At 34.7% G+C, this 20,986-nt stretch overlaps 2 protein-coding genes and 1 long non-coding RNA gene across 34 annotated transcripts; 2 read left to right on the top strand and 1 right to left on the bottom strand.

Annotated features, from left to right (window-relative positions):
* The first annotated feature begins 2,271 nt into the window (after positions 1–2,271).
* On the top strand, positions 2,272–3,413 carry LOC125475151 (gibberellin-regulated protein 12-like). Its single transcript, XM_048579521.1, has 4 exons — positions 2,272–2,349; positions 2,445–2,489; positions 2,884–2,914; positions 3,021–3,413. The coding sequence occupies exons 1-4, from the start codon at positions 2,272–2,274 to the stop codon at positions 3,215–3,217; spliced, it is 351 nt and encodes a 116-aa protein (XP_048435478.1). The 3' UTR covers positions 3,218–3,413.
* Positions 3,414–9,292: 5,879 nt separating this feature from the next.
* Positions 9,293–10,432, top strand: LOC103963489 (gibberellin-regulated protein 12-like). The gene is made up of 4 exons (XM_048579522.1): positions 9,293–9,370; positions 9,466–9,507; positions 9,995–10,025; positions 10,129–10,432. Exons 1-4 carry the CDS (start codon positions 9,293–9,295, stop codon positions 10,323–10,325), a joined length of 348 nt encoding a protein of 115 aa, XP_048435479.1. The 3' UTR covers positions 10,326–10,432.
* Positions 10,433–11,054: 622 nt separating this feature from the next.
* LOC103963490 lies at positions 11,055–19,433 on the bottom strand. 32 transcript variants are annotated; one of them, XR_007256557.1, is made up of 15 exons: positions 19,249–19,430; positions 18,415–18,455; positions 17,933–18,041; positions 17,066–17,177; positions 16,417–16,685; positions 15,933–15,981; positions 15,795–15,807; positions 15,621–15,663; positions 15,431–15,537; positions 15,186–15,218; positions 14,367–15,070; positions 14,100–14,136; positions 12,240–13,492; positions 11,942–12,084; positions 11,055–11,667 (listed from the first exon to the last, which is right to left on the bottom strand). It is a non-coding gene; the product is annotated as an uncharacterized LOC103963490 (long non-coding RNA). The 32 variants fall into 32 exon arrangements; XR_007256558.1 differs by having other exon boundaries at positions 15,186–15,214; XR_007256537.1 differs by having other exon boundaries at positions 12,240–12,339; positions 13,439–13,492; positions 14,367–15,537; positions 19,249–19,433.
* Between the last annotated feature and the right edge of the window lie 1,553 nt (positions 19,434–20,986).

The raw sequence follows: 20,986 nt of genomic DNA, 5'->3' as shown, positions 1-20,986 counted from the left end.
GATATTGACTTTGCGGCAGCGGGTTATTTGTTCCACGATATTTTAGAAAAGCAACGTGCCGTTTTGATAATTTGGCACATAATTACATCACTTTTGTGTTTGGGTTGGTAATTTTCTTCCTGTAATAATTATAGTTACTCTTTGACCGGTTTGGCAATGCAGTTTATGTAAAGCAAAATTTGTAAACTCAGATTTTGCGTTGCAGTTTTAAATTTATTATAATCAAAATACTTAATTTTCATATTTGAATAAATTTTTTTTTATTAAACAATAGATTTTGTTATATTAAATGTTAGATTAGTTACTTACGGGATTTGAACTCACGCCGTCATGCAATAACTCAATTCATTTGTACCACTATGGTAAAATGTCATTTGTTAATATTCGAATATTGAATGTGACTAATTTGACTATTATAAAAAATAAATTGCAATACAAAGTCGGAAAATATAAAACTGCAATGCAGTGCCTGATGTGGATCAAAGTCCAAATGGAGACGATGGTCTACAAAAAAATGACTTCATTAAGTGACATGGCTAAAGAGATAACCATTAGATTACTTTTTTAATCGCTATAGAAAAGTAATTTTCTAACTATTTATATGAGCCTAAACTCGTGTAGTATTCTTCAGGATAACGATCAAATGAGGAGTGAGGAGTTGACCGAGTGTGGTAGTGGAAGGTAAGTTACTTAGGTGGACAAATGTGAGCATGGCAAGAAACGTCGAAATGGTGTCAATAATGTGACGATGCTTGCTTTCAACGAATTTATTTTGTTGTGGAGTATGAAGACACGAAAAACATTTTTGAATACTTGAGACTCAGAACTCAAAAAAATAAGTGATTTAACACCGTCACTTTGAAGATACATTAAAAAAGGTATGAAATAATTAAATTGCTAGACATAGCCACATAAGTTTGAAAAAGCGTAAAAATTTCATGTTTCTTTTCGTTGGATAGATCCACAAGTAACATGAATAATCATATGTAAATAGTACGTAACAACGAAACAATAGGCTTCCACCCACCGAAGTGTGTTGTAAAGAAAGGGAATACTAGCACGTTCATGATTCAAGACAAAAGGAAGCTGTGTGGAGTTACAAAATTTTTGAAAATTAATAGAACTTGAACCTAAGCTAGAACTTAAACTAGACAAAAGAGACATAGATGGATAACCAAGACGTTGATGCCAAACAATGAATGACACATCAAGAGTTTGAGGAGACGAAAACAATAACAAATAGAGTCCATCTTTACATGGGACCTGAAAAAAGAAACAAATCAATACTGAAATCATAGATATGATAAAAAGCAAAGAAACGTTTTCATATGTAAAACGTGCAATGGAAAAAAAGATTTTTGCATAAAAATAGGAAGAGAAAAAGAATTTCAAAGGTGAAATGCTATACTTGTTTCATTTCAAGTACTGCATCTACTGGCTTCTTTGTCTCACAACATGCGATATTCCTACTCTAAACTACACTAAAAGGGAGCGGGAGAGTTTGAACTCATAATGGGGCCTAACCATCACTTGCTTATAACCAATTTCCATCATAATACAATTATTATGACTTTATTACCAAATATGTGTAAATATGACACTTGTGGTGTCACTCAGTACTACGGTTTAGTGATATTTCTTTTTACTTGTAGGTTCGATTCTCGCTAAAAGCAAATTTGAACCACATTATTGCTAACTCATTGCAAAGTTCAACCCACTCTCTCATCTCTTAATGCAGATAATATCGTTTATTAAAAAAAAATTTGATGACACTTGTGGTAAAGACTCATTCAATTTCTTTTAGTGACATTATTTATAGTGCACAATTAGTCACTTTATCATAAATAATACTAGTTTTGCAATTCAGGGTAATATAGTGCTTACAATCCACTATTTTTTTTTTTCGGTAAACAACTACACTCCTCTTTTGACTCCTAAGTTTCTCCCTCACCCTTGTAATACTGAGAAAAATAACTTCCTTTGACACATGCAGAGCATGCATGTATGACTCTTTCTAGTAAACCCAAAATTTTCTCAGATTTGGCCATTAAACTTGACACCACGTATCTCCTTGATTCAAAGGAAATTATATATGCCGTGCAATGCATCCAAATTTCCTATATCTTAGCATCACTAAAACTACCACAACACAAATTCAAAATATAAATACCGACCACTGGACAAGTCTTAATACATACTCATTACTCAAACTACATCCAGGCTCAGAGGGAAGATAGCTTGGAGAATATATTTGTTTATCGAACAAGAAAAATGGCCAGACTCTCGTGGATTCTAACTGCTCTTTTTGTCATCCTAGCCTTGATGACCTTTGCCATTGATATTTCTTTGGTACTTGTAGCCCTCTATATCTCATCTGTTGATTAATTTGTGCTATGCTGGGTGCTGAGTGGATTTTTCTGAGTTATTTATCACTCTCACTGCAGGCTCAAGAGAATCAGAATGCTGGTGCAACCGTCCACCCTCTAACTGTAAGGCTTCTTCGTTCTTCTTTTTTGTCTTTTGAGAAACCTAGTCAGTATAAGGGGATTTTACATGGTTAAAGATTACAACGGGAGGCACTACTGTTTGACCCTGAAACAAATAAATCCTCAACTAGGGCGTCCTACACTCATACTAATCTAGTCTCTATACCCAGCTCATACTTCACAAACGATGAACATTCTTCATTCTTCCTCTTTTTACATGTAGTTCATACAACAACAACAACAACAAAGCCTTAATTCTTCCACTAAGTGGGGTCGGTTGTATGATTTTTTTATGTAATTATTATGAAAACTAGAAAGAAATCAACTGATGAGAGTATTTAATTTTATTGAGATCAGTTCGATTTCTTTGCTGATAAAGTGGTTTCAAAATTTTCAGACTGGAGGACACGGATCACCTCCTAGTAAAGGTACGTACTAATTAATTACTGCACATGTTTTCTCTTACAATCCCCCAAAACTTCCTTACAGCCAGTTGAGTTCTGTACGTGGATTTGTTTTTATTTTTTTGAGCAGCGATAGATTGCCCAAAGGCATGCAAGCTTCGATGTTCACCAACGTTACATAAGAAGCCATGCATGTTCTTTTGCAATAAATGGTGCGCTAAGTGTCTTTGTGTTCCATCGGGCACACATGGACACAAGGAAAACTGTCCCTGCTACAACTACTGGAAGGCGAAAGAAGCGGGTCGTCCCAAGTGCAAGTGCCCATGAATTATGCCAAACCATTGATTTAATTTGCGAAGAAGTATGTTTCTTTTTAATTTTTTTTTTCTTCTTCTGTTTTTGTGTTTTTGTTTCGCTAGGCATCTCTTGTAGACGGCTTTTTTTCTAGAGCAATATGATGGAGAGCTTTTTGTTAGAATTATAATAACTAGAAATCAGCACACATTTTGTGTGTGGAAGTGGAACCAAGTTTGTCTTTTATTTTACTATGACTTATTAAGGATGATAACTGAACAAAAGCAAAATAAAAATGAAAAAAAAAAGAAAAAGAAAGAAAATGAGAGTATGAGAGAACGGGGAGTATCTAACAGAGAAAGACGAGGAGAGAGAAGTGAAGTTTTCTTATTTAATTTTTAATTTTTAAATAGGGCATGCTACGTCTAGATTGTTGTAAGGTTAGTATAAAAACAGTAAAATTATGTGAGATGTAATTATTAGGTTGTCCACGTCTTATATTTTTTGTTCAATTTTGGCGAGAGGGTTAAAATAGTAATTTTACGAAGTTTTGATTAACAAACAGGGTATATTAACATGTAGTTTAGATAATAATTTAAACTTTTATTATGACATTTTTTTATTATAACTATTCCACACAGTGTGTGAGAGCAGACTATTCAAGAACCTTATATCCATATCAAAAATTCTCAAAACCCCAAATCCAAAATCAATTCATCCAGTGCGATTTAAAAAGATGTTGTGCTTAGACTATTCACATTCACCAATAACAACTTGCGCTACAGTGTCTTTGCATAGTATATATCAATTTTTCTTCGTGCACATATGTTGGAAAAATTGGATCTAATTGCTATAATAAATCACATAGAAAATTAAAAAATAATTCATGTAATTATATATCATAATAATATATGTACATGAGTAACCAATATTAAATGAACATGATATAATGGATTAGAAAAACCTAGAAAATACGGTCGAGGCAAGTGTTGGATACTTTGTCCTTAAGACAAGTTTATTCCCCACTACAGTGCTCATGATTGATCAGCGCATGATTTCCAAGATACAACAACCACGTCCTTATAATAGTAGCACTTCAAATCACAAGGCTCCATGAACCATGATTGTATTGAAAACTCTCTTATATGGACTCAATGAGACTCTCTAATATTTAGTGCACCCTATATATGTTTATGTAAACAATGAAAAGTTCTCTCTATGTGATTATAGAGGGCTTTCCTATTTATAGAATGTGAGATACCTTTTTGGAAAACATGTAACTATTCATGAAGAGTCTAAAGTTGAAACACTTCATTTAAGTAGACATATCTTCCTACCAAAAGGCACCACTTCTAATTTTCATTCAATTAATAAATTTAATATAATATTATTATTATTAAATTTTCCAACAATCCCCCACATGAATGAAAATTGGATCAATACCACTCTCAACACCAATCTTAAGACAAATTATGGTTTGGTTGCTATGTTTGTTTAAGATCAATATTCTATCATGTATGTTTATGCGTGGATTTTCCTTTTCATGGTAGAATGGTTTGGTTTCTAGTTTTGCATAAAACAGTACATATGTTAACTGTTTCCAAATGTACTGCAAGTTAATTTGATTCAAAAGATTCCAACTCGTAATCTTTCATCATTATTTTGTTCGTTTGTTTATAGTTAATTGAGCCAAATATTCTTTACAAGTTTATTGGTTTATTGCTATTTTAATTTGGCTTGTGGGTTTTAATTTTCTCGACAACATTGGTCATGCACTGCTTTGAAATCGATTGTGATTTTCTCCTGTTGTGCGAGTAATGATGGCACAGAAAAGTTATACTAATATATATACCTGCATATATGCATTTTGTTTCTGACATTACATTAATTAAATTCATGTATTTGTGGACAATGAGTTTATTAATTTCAATTCTCTGAAATATGCATGCAAAAGGATAAAGGTATTGTTTCACAACTTTTGTTCTAGTAGTCTCAAGTGTGTAACGGTTTTAAGATTGGTATGTAGGGAAAACCTGTCTTCTGAAAGGATGCGTTTTTTAGACTGGGTAGATTTACCTTGCATTTCGCATAAGATACTTATCTTTGGCACTGAATATTATGTTAAACGTTATGTGCTACTGTTGGTATGACTGCATTTACAGTAAAGGCCTTTTATTCATGTCTGTTGTTCGATCTCGGATATTGCTTTGAGATTTATACATATGCTGTTATTACATTTGGCTGTTTGAATGCTTGTGCTATGTACATCAGTTGCATTGCAATGAAAGGTTGGCTGCCAACCCAATGGGTAATCACTGAATGTTGTCATTTCCTCATGAACCGGTATAAAGATAGTTTGGCGATGAGGATGTGATCCTTCGGGTTTTCATTGCTTTACAAATTATTGTGATTTAAAAACACAACCTTTCTTGTTTTAAACAAATGAACAGACATGACCATCCAAAGGTCAGTGTGATATGATATGTCACTGCGAAGTGAGTTTTACCCGACTCATGATTATTCATAAAGAAATCAATTTGACATTCTGTTGGGACAATAAAAGTGACGTTTTAAGTCAAAACATTTGGTCTTTGGAAAGGAAAAGACTAGACATTAAAACATGGGATATTTGGAAAGAAAAAAAAAATGTATTAGACATGATAATGCTTATTAAGTAAGCATATGAATGGTCATGCATGTTAGTCATAAGAAGGGAAAGGATAAAAGCCAAGAAGTGTTTTTCCCATAATGGCTAGTGAGGCATGAAGGCCTAAGAAGAGAGATATATACGGTCTATCTTAGTTGTTTCCTACTTCTTAAAGAGAGAGAGAGAAAAAAAAAAAACGGGTGATCGATTTAACAATGACGTTAAAATTAACCACAATTATCAAAGAATTATGGGGGTAGCTTATCTATTTTTGGGATATAAAATTTGTAATGGCCATATATTGAGTAGTCAACCTAGTGGTACCAATTTTTAAAGGTTTGACTAGAGAGTAAGTTGTATTATCGAGGGGAATGGGTTAAAAGCCTACATCTTTAAGAATTGCCATAATGGCAACTCAACCTAGCTGACTGGAGATCCCAAGATCGAGGTTCAAGGGACAACCGAATTGTGGATGATTCAATGGGAGCAATGCGGAGATAATCTCCTACCCATGTCCTATGATGAAATAGTGCTATCTGCAGCGTATTTAGGATAAGCTTTTCTTTTAATGATTCCTATACTTGGAAATAACAAGTGAGGTATTGTGCAGGATGCTCTTAATGAGATATCACCTACATGAGTGTGAAAAGTGGTTATTTCTATAAGAATTATAAGGCTAAATTCTCTAAAGCACTCAGGATTACCGAAATTGTTTAGGGCCAAAATGAACACAACCGTAGAATCATATGTGTTCGGAGGAAAACCGTGTGAATATTATTGTCTTGGTTTACATCAACAACTGAGTAGTTCAAGACATCGCATTCACTGATTAGTTAGTAAATCCGATAATATTTCACTAAGGAAGGTTTAAAGCCAAAAGCTACCTCTCCCCATACAGTATTTGTCCAATTAAACTCTCTCTAAGTGTTTGCATCTTCATTTGTATTAAATTTTACTAATTTTCATTCATGTGGGGATTGTTAGAAATTTAATAATTTAAATATTGGTATTATTAATATTTAAATGTTAAATATTCAAGAGAAGGAAAATTAAAGTGGAAAAGGGGGTTAGTCTTGAACTGCCTATATATTGCAGTATGCAATTGTTCCTTATAATTTATTTTGTTATGAAAGTGGTCATAGGATGGGTTTTGACCGGCAGCTTTTCACAAGGTTATGTATGTTTGAACAAAGGTTGCAGTTTTTTGGAAACAGATGCAACTTTGAACAAAGGTTGCATCCTTTGTCTTTTGTAAAAACGGAAGAAACCTTTGTCTTTCAGGAGCAAACATAACTTTGAACAAAGTTGCATTCTTTGTCTTTTGGAAACAGACGTAACCTTTGGAAAGGAGGCACGTCCATACCTATAAGTAGACTACCAAGTCAAGCATTTTAGACGTAGTTTTGCATCCAGAAATCAATTAGAAATTAAAGTAGTTTAGTGTTTCATAAAAGAGAGTTTTACATACTTTTGGTTTGTTGTTCTTTGTGGATTGGAGTGCTACTTCCGCAAAGAGAAAAATTGTTGTATCCTGGGAGACATTTGCCAACGCAAACCTTGAGACACCACTAAGGGGCAATCTTGTCTTAAGGCTATAGAATCAAATTCTAGCCTCGATCTCTTAAGATTCTTCTATTCCTTGTTTTTCTTGCATTTGTAGAGATTTTATTGTGTATTATTAATAGTTTATAATAAAATATATAGCAGTTTTTTCCAAAGCTTTTTCCAACAACACACTAGTCTGAAACTTGAGGATGATGGTGATGATATGAGCATTATGTCTCTATTGAAGTCGATTTGCAAAGTGCTATAATTAGTGGCTCACTCGAAGTTGAGTGATTTCTGACATAAGATGTAACTCGATTTCACAATAAAAATTACATACAACAGTAATTTTGAGTTATGCACAATTGACAAATTTGCATGTGGAGTCCTTAATATCCATCATTCTTTATGAAACCATCGTATCTATGTTTAAAAGCAAGTCCACACATGCCTAAATTACCAAGGTAAAAGGGAAAGAGTTACCTAAAGACCCTAAAAACAAGCTCCACCAGTAAAAAATTGTTAAGGCAATTGTCAGGTCTTACCACGCTCGACTTAGAGCCCAATCAATTCTAGCATGAGCTGGCATTTTTTAGCAAGACTGACTTCAACCACGTTATATATTTTTATGCCAAACACATAAGTTTCACGCATTTACAGTGTGAGTTGGCCCGACAACTTCTGATGTTGTCGGCCCACTGCTGTCAAAGTGTTAGCCTTCCCTGATGCTTGTACATATGGTACGATCTAGAACATTTGAGTGTACAACGGTCCCAAGATCGAATGGTCCACATGTATCAAGAGTTTGAGGAGACGAAAACAATAACAAATAGAGTCCATCTTTACATGGACCTGAAAAAATAAACAAATTGATACGTAAATCATAGATATGATAAAAAAGAAAGAAATGAATAGCCAAATAATTTTCATATGTAAAACTTGCAATGGAAAGAAGATTTTTGCATAAAAATAGGACAAGAAAAAGAATTTCAAAGGTGAAACGCTATACTTGCTTCATTTCGAGTAATGCATCTACTAGCTTCTTTGTCTCACAGCGTGCGATATTCCTACTATAAACTACACTACAAGGGAGTGGGAGAGTTTGAACTCAGAATGGGGCCTAACCATCACTTGCTTATAACCAATTTCCATCATAATATAGTTATTATGAATTTATTACCAAATTGTATTCGTGTGTGATTATGCAATGTGTAAATATGACACTTGTGGTGTTACTAAGTACTACGGTTTAATGATATTTCTTTTTACTCGTAGGTTCAATTCTCACCAAAAGTAAATTTGAACTACATTATTGCTAACTCATTATAAGGTTTAGCCCACTCCCCCATTTCTTAGTGTAGATAATATCGTTTTTTTTTTTTTTTAAATTATGACACTTCTGGTAGAAGACTCATTCGATTTCTTTTAGTGACATTATTTATAGTGCACAATTAGTCACTTTATCATAAATAATACTAGTTTTGCAATTCAGTGTAATATACTGATTACACTCCACTATTTTTTTTTGGTAAACAACTACACTCCTCTTTTGACTCCTAAGTTTCTCCCTCACCCTTGTAATACTGAGAAAAATAAGTTCCTTTGACACATGCAGAGCATGCATGTATGACTCTTTCTAGTAAACTCAAAATTTTCTCAGATTTGGCCTTAATTAATTAATGGCAGTAAACTTGACACCACATCCACATATCTCCTTGATTCAAAGGAAATTATATATGGCGTGCAACACATCCAAATTTCCTATATCTTAGCATCACTAAAACTACCACAACACAAATTCTAAATATAAATACCGACCACTGGACAAGTCTTAATACATGCTCATTACTCAAACTACATCTCAGACTCAGAGGGAAGATAGCTTGGAGAATATATTTGTTCATCAAGCAAGAAAAATGGCCAGACTCTCGTGGATTCCAACTGCTCTTTTTGTCATCCTAGCCTTGATGACCTTTGCCATTGATATTTCTTTGGTACTTGTAGCCCTCTATATCTCATCTGTTGATTAATTTGTGCTATGCTGGGTGCTGAGTGGATTTTTCTGAGTTATTTATCACTCTCACTGCAGGCTCAAGAGGATCAGAATGCTGGTGCAACCGTCCCTCTAACTGTAAGGCTTCTTCGTTCTTCTTTTTTGTCTTTTGAGAAACCTAGTCAGTATAAGGGGATTTTACATGGTTAAAGATTACAATGGGAGGCACTACTGTTTGACCCCGAAACAAATAAATCCTCAACTAGGGCGTCCTACACTCATACTGATCTATTCTCTATACCCAGCTCATACTTCACAAACGATGAACATTCTTCGTTCTTCATTATTTTTACATGTAGTTCATACAACAATAACAACAAAGCCTTAATTATTCCACTAATTGGGGTCGGCTGTATAATTTCTAGAACGTCATTGTACTTGGTTTTGCGCAAAGTCTTTCAAAACATGATGAAGATTTCTGATCCCCTTTTTGTTTGAGTCCATATCTACTGAATTAATTATGTAATTATTATGCAAACTAGAAAGAAATCAACTGATGAGAGTATTGAATATTATTGAGATCCGTTCGATTTCATCGCTGATCATGTGGTTTCAAAATTTTCAGACTGGAGGACACGGATCACCTCCTAGTAATGGTACGTACTAATTAATTACTGCACATGTTTTCTCTTACAATCCCCCAAAACTTCCTTACAACCAGTGTTTTGTACGTGGATTTGTTTTTATTTTTTTGAGCAGCGATAGATTGCCCAAAGGCATGCAAGAATCGATGTTCAGCAACTTTACATAAGAAGCCATGCATGTTCTTTTGCAATAAATGGTGCGCTAAGTGTCTTTGTGTTCCATCGGGCACACATGGACACAAGGAAAACTGTCCCTGCTACAACTACTGGAAGGCGAAAGAAGCCGGGCGTCCCAAGTGCAAGTGCCCATGAATTATGCCAAACCATTGATTTAATTTGCGAAGAAATGTGTTTCTTTTTAATTTTTTTTCTTCTTCTGTTTTTGTGTTTTTGTTTCGCTAGGCATCACTTGTAGACGGCTTTTTTTCTAGAGCAATATGATGGAGAGCTTTTTGTTAGAATAGTAATAACTAGCAATCAGCATACATTTTGTGTGTGGAAGTGGAACCAAGTTTGTCTTTTATTTTATCATGACTTATTAAGGATGATAACTGAACAAAAGCAAAATAAAAATGAAAAAAAAAACAAAGAAAGAAAAAGAGAGTGAGAGAACGGGGAGAATCCGGTAGAGAAAGACGTGGAGAGAGGAGTGAAGTTTTCTTATTTAATTTTTAATTTTTAAATGGGGCATGCTATGTCTAGATAGTTGTAAGGTTAGTATAAAAACAGTAAAATTATGTGAGATGTAATTATTAGGTTGTCCACCTTTTACATTTTTTGTTCAATTTTGACGGGAAGGTTAAAATAGTAATTTTATGAAATTTTGATTCACAAACAGAATCTATTAACATGTGGTTTAGATAATAACTAGAAAATATGCCCGCGCGTTGCTGCGGGACTTGAATGCACCAACCTTAATTGCATGAATAAGACACATTTAACTTGAATAAATTAAACATAATCATGAATGAACAGGAGGATAGATCAGTGAAAGGGGTTGGTATGATAAGCAGCTTGGTTTTTATATATATTCAACATAGCTGATATGAAAAGGCATTGTACAATTAACAGGACGAAGTTGAACGTTCTTGATTACAGAAGATGTGGTTGCAAAAATTCCTCTTTCCATAAGAAACAGAAGCAACATGCAGTTCACACATATATTGCCTCTGAAGTTAAGATGGCAAACTATATATTCTGCAGGCCAGCCGCCTGTTTTAGCAGTTAACAAAAAATATTAAAAGTGTTCTGTTTTTGTTTCAGCAGCTAAGCTTTCAAGCACTAATGTTCAAAGAAAAAAAAATGCAGGACGCCTATTTCCGTAAGAAACAGAAGCAAGATGCAGTCCACACATATTTTGCCCTTACAGTTAAGGTGGCAAAATATATGGCCTGTAGGCCTGGCACCTGTTTCAGCAGTTAACAAAAAACAAAAAAACTGTTCCATTGTTGTTTCAGCAAGTTTTCAAGCACATAGTAACTCCAAAAAAAACAGAATGTTGAAAGATATAAAAACAGGGCTAATTTCAAGCATAAACTATCTTTGAAAAATTGATACCTCAAGTTTGTTTTCCCAATCTACACCATAAATATTACTTAAAATTGAACCAGCCTTGACAACAAACTGAGAAAGCTCCTCGAAAAAATCTACGGTGCTGTAAAACACCCCAATAAGAAGAATAAAATAAGATGCCAAGAATTCATGAGCAGCTAATTATAAGCTAAAGGAAAGACGGTCTAATGCCTAAGAACCAACGAAGTGAAACTTTGCTTGCTATATATGGATATGCATGCCATAAGAAAGATTTATTCCCCCTTGTAGTAGGCTGTTCTCTGTAATCTTAAGCTAACCCAAGTAGACTAATTATAATGATGCAAAATATATATAAATCTGACTGTTTTTAAACTGGGATTCGAAATCATCAATACCTTGGCATATAACTGTCTTCAACACTTACTGCAAGATCATATTTCTAGCCATGCAATAAATCCAAATTGAGCACCATCGCATAATCTTGGGCTTACATTGTGGAAAACAGAAGCACCACCAGTGTTTTTAACAATCAACGTTACTTGCCAACATCATTAGAGAGTGAACAATTAGGACCATTTTTTCTGTCCAGCCATTTTAGTTGGCCTAACTCAATGTAATTGCTTCTAATAACAGAATATTTTGATTGAAATGGAAAGCGTAGTTCCTCTAAAAAAAGGCTAGAATTATTTATACCTGCCAAACCCAGAGTAATCTGGTTCAAGATGCAAGAGACCATTTATTTCTGTGTAACCATCAGAAGTCTCACTCATCTGCCTCTCAATCCTCTCCAATCCTCCAATAGATGTATAAATGAAACAATGAAAATATGTGGGAACTCAGAAGGGTTTAGGGTTTGTATAAAGTATAAAGTAGTAGTTTATAGCTTGACTATGTACACTGATATTATATACATATTAAGAGATGCCCAAAATATAGTTGCTCCTATTTTACCGATGACTCCAAACATTGGAGTACTTTGACTACTAAGTATTAGTTGGTAGCTTAGTTATATTTGCAGAACCTTCTATATGTAAAGAGTTGATTGGATTTACATAACTTGTTTAGTGCTAATCTTCAACACAAATGGTTATACAACAATGTGTAACAAACAATATGATTATTCACACTTAAAAAGCTATCCTGTTATAAATGGCTGGGAATTAACGTTTTCAATTAAGACTTTAAACTTTTTTTCTATTGTGGGATTGCAAAATGAGCATCCCAAATTGCATGAGCAAATGGTCTTACATGTAAACGATCTTGCACCCATGCTCAAAATTTTCTTCCCAAGCTACATGAAACAAATTTTGGTAATGCAAAAGAGGAGCAAAGATTCCAGACTCAGAGCATGTTATTGACTCAGCCACAAATCTGTTGACAACTATCAAAGACAAAATAGTACTTCTCTATTAAAGATGTGGTTATCAACCCTTTTTACACATTTTTGTTAAAGTGTAACCTAATTGTTCATTCAATTACAATATCTTAAAACACCTCAAATCAAGCCACCTGATTTTGGCATTTGGGTGAGAAGGGGATACTAATATGTATTTCGAAAACAACATCATGCTTTTCAGTCATTTTCATGGTTCTTACCAAAATTTAAAATCTAGAGACAGTGAGGGATTAAGACAGTCAGGAAATAAACAAATATTAGATAGAATTCCACATTCTAAAATAAATATCAGTAAGTTAAAAGTAAAAACATGAAAAAAGGTAAGAAATTTGATATTGTAGTTAAAGACCCATATAAGTAATATACAACTAAAAAGCTAGATATTAAACCTAGAATAATGCAGAAAGATTGTTTTTTATAGTACTGCCAATGACAATTAATACATCCAAATAAAACCTAACATTCATATGTGAATAACAATGAAGGTAGAGATTACTTGCAGAAGAGATGATTGCAGTTGAGTGAATCCACAGAACTCAGTAGACTCAAACTGCAAAACAGATGGGGAAAAATCAAACCCATTAACAGAGTGGAGAAATTTTAAATCTTTAAACGAATTCTACACAAAATCATGTAAAGGGTCTGTTTTGGCTACCGAGAAACTTAGTATACATTTGAATATTATTACATTTTAATATAAAAATTAAGCTTTATTCAGATGGGAGAGATCAAAGGTTGCATCATTCAGCTTCACACATGCCCACAACACAATTTCAAAAATTGTCATCTTAAAGTCACATTCTTTATCAAACTCCCACTCCGGAATCAAAGATCCGCACCAAATCTCTCTCTCTCACTCTCTCTCTGTCTTTGTCATCCAGTACGCATCCGCCATGTTTGAGGCTCAACCCTAAACCCTAAATATCGAGAAGTGACCTATATCAAGCCCCAATTGCTATCAATGAGAGCAGCCTTAACGTCTTTGGTCGGCGCACTGGTTCTCTACATTAATATGATTCATCACATTCTCTCTCGAATTTCACTCTCGCATTACTTGAAACAAATTCTGATCATAATTCATTCCTTAAGTAGAACTAATAGATTTAAACAAAGAAGAAAAATAAAATAAAAAATAAAAAAGGAAGCTGGGTTTTTACCTCTAAACGATCTCCCAGCAACAAAAGGCTTCAATCGCTATCTTTGCACATTCAATTGGTCAGTAAAATATACAGAATAAGAGTTACATCACATAGCAATAAAGTAGAGAGAATTGGAAGACAAAAGGAGATTTAAAATGTGTAAACCTCACAAACCCTAGAATTCTTGCTGACCAAAATCACAATTTCAAATTTGAAGCTGCATGATATGAATAGAGTTTGCAAACCTAATCCTAAAGCACAAAAGATTTGAAAACGACTCCTCACCTCAATCAGCTGAGGCTGTCATGGGCTTCAAATCTCAGTTATTCTGTGCAACCATGGCCTTTGTCCTCAATCTTAGGCCTTCATGGCTCAAGAGTGCAGGTAGTGAGAGTGATGCAACGACTCAATCTCCTATCTCTCTCTCTCTTGAATCGTACACCCTTATGACTTTGTCTACCTGCAAGTCGTATTTCTTCCCCTTACCAAATCCCTATCGCTCTCACTCTTCCTTCCTCCCCATCTCTCTCCCCTCCTCCTCTCTGCAAGCCGCATGCCTTCCTCTCACCAAATCCCTATCTCTATCCCTCCTGCTCTCTCTCCTGACAGCATGCTTTCACCAAGTCCCTCTGCAGCTCATAGAAAGAAAGGAAATGAAAGTCTCCCTAACCCACCCAATCCGTTCAAAACCCTACAGACTAAAATGACCATCGCACCCCTACCTTTCCAGGATTATCAACACACGGCATCAAGAATTAATGAAATAAGTTTAACCATATATTCAAACAACAATGATATAAACAACATAGAAATAAAATTGCAGAAAAATCTAAGGTTTAGATGAGAGAAGAATTAAAAGCATCTATTCAATTCAGATGCTTGAAATTCATATGTTTACAATTCATCTACTGAATGGAGCATGTAGAAATTGACTAAATTCATACATATGTTTGGGACTCATCCTTCTTCCTCATAAAAATTGCTCCGAACTGCAATTTTCAATACAATTTGAGCCAAAATTTAATTCAGTATCTGTCATCATCAAAATCTTCTTCCGAGTCAAAACTCATGATTGGGGGAGTTCAATAAGCAACAGATAATTACCTAAAGGTTTCATCCACCAACAACAATCCCTTCCTCAACAGCCGAATGAAAAAAAAAAAAAAAGGGTTAAATTTTGATGGTGCTTTCTGTGCCAAAGATAAGATGAAAGAAAACTTAACATGTGTACCTATTCAGGTAGAGTGAACAAAGATTTTATACAAAACAGAAAAATTAGCAATTTGTAAATTTATTTTGTCATGCCATAAAGTTTTTAAGAATCGAGTAACATATATTTTTGGACATACTGGTTCTTTGCACGAATAAACTGAAGGTGTAACCCCGCCTTCTTCTGTGGAATGCTTCTCTAACTGCAATAGCAGACAAACTGATGATGATGGGGACTACTAAATTCCTGAAAAAAACATAAAATTTTGAAGCTTTACAAAGTGTAACAATAAAACTGCACCCCGTGGAGAAACAACATAATTCACTAACCTCGATAAAGTCAGAAGTATCCGCATCCTGCCTGTCTGAATTCCTGAAAAAAGCATGAAATTTTGAAGCATTACAAAGTGTGCCTTTTAAAACTTGGACACATGGCCTTCTTCTTCTTTCGGAAATTATCAAAACTAATCAAATTGTGGAATTCCAACCGTTAAAATGACATACCAGACTGAAGAAACTTCAGCAGTTAGAAGATCATAGCAGCAAATGCATCAAAAGAACAAAAAACTATATGAAAATTACAGAACCTAGATGAAAGGAAAACCAAAAAGCATCAATAAAATGAGAAACAGAAGAACTCACCTAAGAATTAGAGTCCCAAGAAAGCAGCAGGTTGATTTGATATGCCAAACTGCACTGCTTTTATATATCAATGTTTGAAACAATCTTTCAAATTTCTAAAAAAAATAATAATACTTTGAAATAATGAACAGAATCTACAGAGCCCAGAACCCTTTAAAGCCAATTATATGTGGGGGTGGGGTTGTGGGATCACAAAAAGTCCAAATTTTTTTTGCACCTCCCATGAAAATTAAACATTGACATTGATTCACAGAGAAGAATATGGACAACGACAAAGATGGGATGCGCGCCTCTGGGGGGGAAGAGAGAGGGGGGGGAGAGGAGGTGTGGTGGAGGAGAGGGATGAGAGTAGAGGGAATAGACGCAGACCAAAAATATAAACTTAAAAAAAAAAATCATACGAAGACATTGTTTTAACAATTAATGGCATATATATATATATATATATCAAGGAGACAAATAGTTGCAGAGGCTTGGATTATACCTTTTCATCTTGGATTTGAGAACTTTGTGGCCTCCGCCTTATTTTTGAACACCAGATTTGAGCTCTGTGTGCTCAAATTAAATCAGTTCATCCAGGCATGGGCTTCAGATCTCACTAACTCTCTGAAAGCTTGGGCTTCCTCCTCAATTTCCGTCATATTCTCTCTGCGCTGTATCCCTCCTCCCTCACTCAATCAGGTCAGAGAGCAGACAAATTTGATGTGGACTTCAATGTATATGAATCCATGGTTGAACTCATTTCCTGACACACTGAGTGAAAGAAATGAATCATCAAATTAAGATCCACATAATTAGTTGCATTTGTCACCAAAATACCAATCATTCCAAAACACCATTGAAGCACTGAAAAATCACAAATTTCACCAAATTCAAAAGCACCCAACACCCACCAATAAAATTTGGAATAAGTCCGATTAAAAGGATGAGATTGCTTGAAACAAAACCCCCAAAATCACATAAATGAAATTTTAACAGAAAACCCATTTCTAAGCCCAAACTTACACACTTCTAACACATAATTTTCAAACCACAAAATTACCCACCCTAAAAAGTGAACCTGTTCATAATGGTCAAACCCATATGATCAAACTCACCGAATACTGAAAAAAAAAATTACAATTAATAATTACCTCAACAGCTAACAGAGCCAAAGCCAAACCCCAGAGCTTCGAATGGCAAAAATGATAATAGAAACATGAATAGTCCTTCTTCCTTCCCCACTACTGCTGCCACTTTCTCTCTCTAAATGAGTTACCATTACACCAAACCATTAGCATGCAAGTATTTAACTACAATGTTTAGTGCTTTGCAACTGAGTCATGATACTGAATCAAAAGAAAAAAAAAATCATATATTCTTGGACATTTTATCATGAGATCATACCACCACAATGCTCAAGATCCTAAATTCGTATTCATTTGCATACGCAAAATCTATGATCGTCAATTCAGACCAACCCTTGTACATTTGCAGCTCAAATCAGCACAGGAAAAAAATGCTAGGCATGTATGTTCCCCCAAAAGTGAATTTATCAGTCTTTGAGATGGGCAATAAAAACCTATCAACATTGTGCATTCAAGAATCATTTTTCTTTAAAAAAAAATAATAATAAATAAATATTTAAAAAAATCAGCTTTTTTGATAATGAATCCAATTAAACAGTTCAGAATCAGAAGTCAACAGAGCAAAAAACAAAATCAAGTCACTTTTTATATACATTTTAAATCATTAGATCAATCAGATAACAGAAAGAAGATGGAATTCCACAAAAACTGTAACAAAAGTCAGCTCATTTAGGTACAATTACTACGAAGATTGAAGTCGAAAACATAAAAGGAAGTAAATTTAAATCATTTTTCCTACACTTTCCCAGCAACCAAGCAGAGAACTAAGAAATTGAAAGCAAATGAACTGATTGGCGCAATCAATTTAACCAAAGAAATCTGATTTTACTACGACGGGGGTAAATATGATGAAAATGGTGAGAAATTACTTACAGAGAGAGCTTCGATGACTTGGCCCAGAAAGCCAGAGAGGAGATCCTTTCTTATGAGAGAATCAAATCAGCGTTATGAACATCATGAAATTTGCATTACAGAAACCCATCTGAAACATTTTCATTCAGAAGAATCATTAGTTTCTCTCGTTCTAAATTGAGAATATGTTCAAGAATTGACCAACTGCATACCGCATAATAAAACCTAAAACTGAAGCCAACCCAGTTCAGCAAATGAACATACTATTAGCTAAAGGGATACAAATTTTGTGATTGAATCAGATAACACATATCTACATGCAAATTGCAATCATATGAGAAATTGGTATCTCTATAACAATGTAATATTTGAACTCCAATTATCGAAATCCAATTAACAAATACACTAATATCTGTACACAAATATAATAACCCAATAATTTAGCAAGAATGAAAAGGAAATAATATGAACAGAGAGATATGTATAATGACCCGGAGGTATACCTTACAGACAGAGTCATTCTTTCGCTTCTTCCCCCTTGACGCTTTCATACCACCAGTAAGAACAATGCAGATTATATACACTTTCAAATTGCAAGAGAAGTTAATAAAACAGGATATATTTTCAGTACGTAACATACCGGTGAAAATAAACATAATTACAACAATTAACAGAGAGAACCCCAGACCTAAAACAAATATTCAGTTTTTTATGCCTACATTTGAAATTCACGTGTAATAACAATATGTTTCGCCGTCAATCATACCCAAATAAATAAATAAATATGTTTCGCCGTCAATCATACCCAAATAAATAAATAAATTATCGGAAGTCGAAGAGCAACAATATGTTTGCATACCATTATCATACCCAAATAAATAAATAATCGGAAGTCGAAAATTCACATGTAATTTTTCACTTTTGACCCATACAGACCCAGATCTCATAAAAATGTCCAGTTTTTTATGCCTTCTTTAATATTACAGAGAATATCATAAAAATGTATAGTTTTTTTATGCCTTCTTTAACATATATATATATATATATATATATATATATATCTTAACTCAAAGAAAATATAGAACGAACATAAAAAAGGCAAATTATGAACGTTTAGAAGCTAATTTCATTAGCAATTAAAGCAACCAATCTCTCTCAGCATCACGATTCAGAAACCCCCAGGAACCCAGAAATTTAATGAAAATTTTTCTAATCATTCAATTGGATTAGACAAAATCATGAATTTTTTTTCTAAAGCCCAATTATATTAAATCACAAATTTGAAGCAGATTTTGACATGCAATAAGTCAATAGGATAGGAATCGATTCAGACTAACCTCGATGGCAGGGCCTCCGGAATCGCCCGATCCAAACCAAGCTACTCGGTTATAGGGAGATGCCAACAGAGTGGATCGCTGCAAGCCGCATGTCTCCCCTTACCAAATCCCTATCTCTCTCCCTCCCGCTCTCTCTCCTGACGGCATGGTCTCCCCAAGTCCCTTTGCAGCTCACAGAAAGAAAGGAAATGAAAGTCTCCCTAACCCACCCAATCCTGTTCGAAACCCTACAGACTAAAACGACCATCGCACCCCTGCCTTTCCATGATTATCAACACGCGGCATCAAGATCAGCGGCACACAGAGAGACAAAGACAAACCCGTAGCTCCCATCTCTCTCCAATCTGTCAGGCCCTGTGTCTCCCTCCTCTGTAGTCGCTCTGTCCCCCTCTCTCCGCTCGACAGAGGCACACCCAGCTGTCTCCGAGTCAAAAATGCGAGCGATTGTCTCTCTCCAATTTGTCAGGCGTGATGTCCCCCTCCTCTCTCTTTCTCGCCGAGTCAAACGTGAAATGCAGCCGACGGCTGAAAATAGGTTTTTAAGCCTGAGTGGCAATTTTGTAAATTAAGTGAAAGTTGGTTAAAAGCATCCGAGTGGTAATCTTGTAAATAAACTGAAATGTGGTTCAAAACACTGTTCATTTCTACAGTGCAATTTTGCCAGCTTCTTTAGACTAAAGTAATTTAAACTTTTCTTGAGTAATGGCATTTTTTATTATAACTATTCCACACACTGTGTGAGAGCAGACTATTCAAGAACCTTATATCCATATCCAAAAATTCTCAAAACCCCAAATCCAAAAGCAATTCATCCAATGCGATTTAAAAAGATGTTCAAACAATAATCCAGCCTACATTAGGTGGTGCATCTGTTTCACGACACGCAAGTGCTTAGATTATTCATACTCACCAATAACAATTTGTGCTATGGTGTCTTTGCATAGTATCCTGTCATAGTTCAATACTAGGTTGATGCCTAAGGTTATATCTAACCGAATGCTGACTAGATGGTTCGTTTTAGCCATCTGGTCCTCCAAGAAATTAATATTTTAATAAACAATGTAGGATCATATGACACGTTTTAACCCTGTCACAAAAAAACATCTCCAACCGAAGGCCAAAGGGCCAAACATAATTTATTATTTAAATTTAAAAGTTACAACAACTTAAATTTAAAAAATACAACTTAAATTTAACTACAAGTAAAATTTAAAAAATACAACTTATATATTTCAAGTCAAATGTGAGAGATTTTATTTAGAGTTAAATAAAAAAAAAGAAAAAAAAAAGAAAAGGGAAGTGGGTGGGAGAGTCCCACATCAGCTGTGGGAGAGATTTGAATACCCAAACATACTTATAAAAGCCACATCGCAACGCCCAGCTTTGAATAAATCACCTTTGGACCTACAATTAAATATTTAAAAAAAAAATTTGGCCAAAAAAAAAAATCAAATAAAACGGCTAGCTGACGTCAAACGTCAGCTAGCTGTTGCATTCAAATTTCTAGCCCGACCCGGGGCTGGCTGGCTGGGTTAGGCCAGCAGGTTGGCCTTTTGGCCTTTTTTTGTCCAATGGGGCCCACGAGCCCTTTGACCTAGCCCTCGGTTGGAGACGGCCTAAGGTGCCCTCATTTTCTGTATGTGCAAATATCAAATTTTCTTCATGCACACACTAGAGTCTAAAACTTGAGAATGATGGTGATGATATGAGCATAAGATTATTTCTCTATTGAAGTCAA

This window comes from the organism of the source record quoted next, unplaced genomic scaffold (assembly GCF_019419815.1).
Source record: "Pyrus x bretschneideri cultivar Hongxiangsu unplaced genomic scaffold, Pyrus_bretschneideri_v1 Contig14, whole genome shotgun sequence".
In the NCBI taxonomy this organism is placed as follows: Eukaryota; Viridiplantae; Streptophyta; class Magnoliopsida; order Rosales; family Rosaceae; genus Pyrus; species Pyrus x bretschneideri.
Note: the sequence above shows the minus strand (reverse complement) of the source record. Positions and strands in the feature narration are given on the sequence as shown.

Bases quoted from the DNA above. Each gene is read 5' to 3' on its own strand.
- LOC103963489 (XM_048579522.1), top strand. From the start codon at position 9,293: ATGGCCAGACTCTCGTGGATTCCAACTGCTCTTTTTGTCATCCTAGCC. The intron at 9,508-9,994 runs GTAAGGCTTCTT...CAAAATTTTCAG, and splicing joins GTGCAACCGTCCCTCTAACT to ACTGGAGGACACGGATCACC. The intron at 10,026-10,128 runs GTACGTACTAAT...TTTTTTGAGCAG, and splicing joins CGGATCACCTCCTAGTAATG to CGATAGATTGCCCAAAGGCA.
- LOC125475151 (XM_048579521.1), top strand. From the start codon at position 2,272: ATGGCCAGACTCTCGTGGATTCTAACTGCTCTTTTTGTCATCCTAGCC. The intron at 2,350-2,444 runs GTACTTGTAGCC...CTCTCACTGCAG, and splicing joins TTGCCATTGATATTTCTTTG to GCTCAAGAGAATCAGAATGC. The intron at 2,915-3,020 runs GTACGTACTAAT...TTTTTTGAGCAG, and splicing joins CGGATCACCTCCTAGTAAAG to CGATAGATTGCCCAAAGGCA.